The sequence below is a fragment of the Morus notabilis genome, unplaced genomic scaffold (genome assembly GCF_000414095.1).
Source record: "Morus notabilis unplaced genomic scaffold, ASM41409v2 Scaffold241, whole genome shotgun sequence".
Classification (NCBI taxonomy): Eukaryota; Viridiplantae; Streptophyta; class Magnoliopsida; order Rosales; family Moraceae; genus Morus; species Morus notabilis.
The window spans coordinates 592,475-595,531 of NW_010358037.1; the positions used below are offsets into that span (position 1 = coordinate 592,475).

At 37.0% G+C, this 3,057-nt stretch overlaps 1 protein-coding gene across 1 annotated transcript; it reads right to left on the minus strand.

Annotated features, from left to right (window-relative positions):
* Positions 1 to 544: 544 nt before the first annotated feature.
* On the minus strand, positions 545 to 2,061 carry LOC21403899 (phenolic glucoside malonyltransferase 1). Its single transcript, XM_010091337.2, has one exon. The coding sequence runs from the start codon at positions 1,962 to 1,964 to the stop codon at positions 570 to 572; it is 1,395 nt and encodes a 464-aa protein (XP_010089639.1). The 5' UTR covers positions 1,965 to 2,061; the 3' UTR covers positions 545 to 569.
* Between the last annotated feature and the right edge of the window lie 996 nt (positions 2,062 to 3,057).

Here is a 3,057-nt window from a genome sequence, read left to right on the forward strand (position 1 = left end):
CATATAAATGTTTACCAACAAAAATCCGCATTACGTGCGCATGTCAAATATATCCCCGCGCAGCTAATTTTCGTTTTCCATTATATGTTTTGTCAGCGTATGACTGGTGATAAGCTGATAAGTAAGACTAGTTAGGTATTTAGTATGAACATTCGAACATTTCTATTATAATTCAAATCATAATTAATAATTTATTATAATAAAAATAATTTTAAATTCGTGAATTAAACTTTCACTTCAAAATTACGTACCACGATAAAATGTTGATCAGCATTACTTTCTATTACAAGAATGATCGTTTTCCATTACATGGCAGCTTTTGGTTGGTGATAAGCTGAGAAGTAGGACAAAAATAAGATAATACTACGTACTATGACAAACACACCGAAAAAGTCGCCAATTATTTCCCTTGGTAAGAAAATCTAATAGTGAAAAATAGCTTGAGAGAGTAAGGAGACAGAGGATTATTTAATCTCATAATTTATTTCAGTATTTTTTTTATAAAATATATATATAAATTAAAAATAATTTTAATTATGTAATTAAACAAACTTTAGACATATGAGTCTCTAGGTGAGAAAGAGAGAAGAGAAAACATTCACTTCACTCTTCTTCAAAACGAGACCAACCTCAACGCCTCCACTTCCATCCCTAGATTCCGCCATGGAAATAGCTCCGGTTCTATCTATGGACACAATCTCCACCTTCTGTGGCTTTCCCCACCCGAAATCGATGCCGTAAACACCAAATCTCGGCGACCCCGCCACTCCAACAACAAAAACCTCCTTCGACAAAACCGTAAAAAAATTCCGTTCGACCTCCAACGCCTTTTCCAACACACCGACTTTCTCAAACTCCTTTACCATCTCGCCAATCTCCGAGGCCACGGCGGCTACCGGGTCTTCCTCCTTCAGAACCCCTCGCTTGTCCTTATAGTCCAGCGCAAACCCGATGCAGTTCCCGAAGTAGTTCTCCGGCACCGGAGGCCTCAAACGGCTCCGGCAATCCACCGTGAACCCGAAGGTCGTGGCCTTTCTTTTTGTGTCCCGGTTTTCGACGTCGGTTTCTTTGAGTTTCAACATGCACACTAAAGTGTGAGCAAACGTGAGAACAAAGGAGCTTAAATGGAGTTCTGTGAGTCCTAGTTTTTCCCACGTGGATAATACCTTTTGCCGGAGTTTTGTTATGTCCGCTCTGGTTAACTCAAAAGTGACTCGAACAAAGTCCGACGGGACGTCCATAAAGGAGAAAAACTGGAACAGATTTGGGTCATCTTTAGGATTAGGTATCTTGGATAAAGAAAGCCAATTGTTTAAGTACAGCATGTCGAGCCCATGCTGGTCGTTGATGTCTGACCGGTCGTAGAAAGGCGTTAGCTCCGGCGGTAAATCCGGTTTCTCCGATCTGCAAAAATGAGCCCACGATTTCATGAACATGATCGTGGATTTCCCGTCGAGAACGGCGTGGTGGCAAGCCAAGCCGATGCAAAATCCTCTGTTCGGAAACAGAGTTATTTGCAGGGATATCACCGAAGCCCCTGTTTCGGAAACTTTCAGCTTCGGAACGAGGGGATGAAACGACGCCGCTTTGCGGGCTTGGTTACCGGAGAGGAAATCAAAGTCTTCATCTTTCTCGGCGGCGTTGGATTCGGCGACGGTGAGAGAAACGCCGTCATTTGGGGTGTAGAGAATGATGGGCTTGGGGGAATCTCGAGGCCAAGTTAGGTTTCCGGCGAGAGGGAGAAAGTGTTGGAGAGTTAGAGAGAGAGCGTGTTTGAGTTTTGGGATTGTTGAGTCTAAGAAAGTTTGTTTTGGTTGTGGGAGAGAGTAGAAGAAGAGACGCTCAACCGGAGGGAACTTGAACCAGCAGGTATCGAAGAAAGTCAACAGCAGAGAGAAGTCGGTGAAGGAATCTGATGACTCTGTTGAAGGATAGACACGAGTAATCTCGAGTGTTTTCGCCATTGGAGTAGTACAACGTGAAACTGAAAGAGGATAAGTGGTTTGTGGTCAGTGATTCAAAGAATTATGTATATAAAAACCACGAAGCTCGTCGTACTTTTATATCAAAACGAAACCAATCATACCGATTGTTTTTTTCTTTACGGAACCTTTTTGAAAAAAAAAAAAAAAAGGTTAGGACGAATAAATGTGATTAGTTTATGTCTTTATGATAATTAGTACAAGACTAATGTGGAATTAATAAATTATCAAACTTTATGGAAAGGAAAAATATTTTGGACATTTGTGTTTCCCTTGAAAACCTGATAATAATACACTATCAATTTTTTTACAACTCAACTAATTGTAGATAATAACTTTGGTACACACATCAACAACAGAACATTCATTTTTTAATGGTTTTAATTACGTGTGGATAATATAATTCGTTATTAAAATGTAATGTAGGAGGACAATATTGACACTCAGATTGTGTGTAAAGGAATAGATGACATAAAGGGTTATAGAAAGGAATAATTGCAATTTTATTTAAAATTTTTAAAAATTAAAGTATTTTGTCTCAATTTATTATTATTTGTTCTTTTATTAATCAGACATATGAGCAACACGTGATTTAAAGCGCTAAAAAATTGATGTTTAGTTATGAAATTACTGAAATTGCAATTTAAGGTGCGTTGGGTAGTGTTTCTTAGAGTCTAAAATCACTTCTCTAGCCATTAAAAGCTGATAATAGTGTTTAAAAAAAATCATAAAAAGTGATTTTTAAAATTTTTTTGAAGAATCTATTGCCAAAGGTCCAGTTTGGTAATGTTGTTGATTTTGAAAAAAAAATTATTTTTAGCTATGCTGAAAGAAAAAGTAGCTGTTATAAAAAGCAGCTGAGTATTTAGTAAACTGTAATTATACATGTATTGTTGGTTCTAAAAGCAATGTAATAGCATTTGGTAAATTGTAAGGTTGAATTGTTGTGAATAGTTAAGATGACCGTAATTAATAATCTTAAATAATACATAAAGTAATTATAATTGATAATTATTTAGCAATACTTGTATAATTACAGTTTATTAAACACTCAACTACTTTTTATAACAACTGT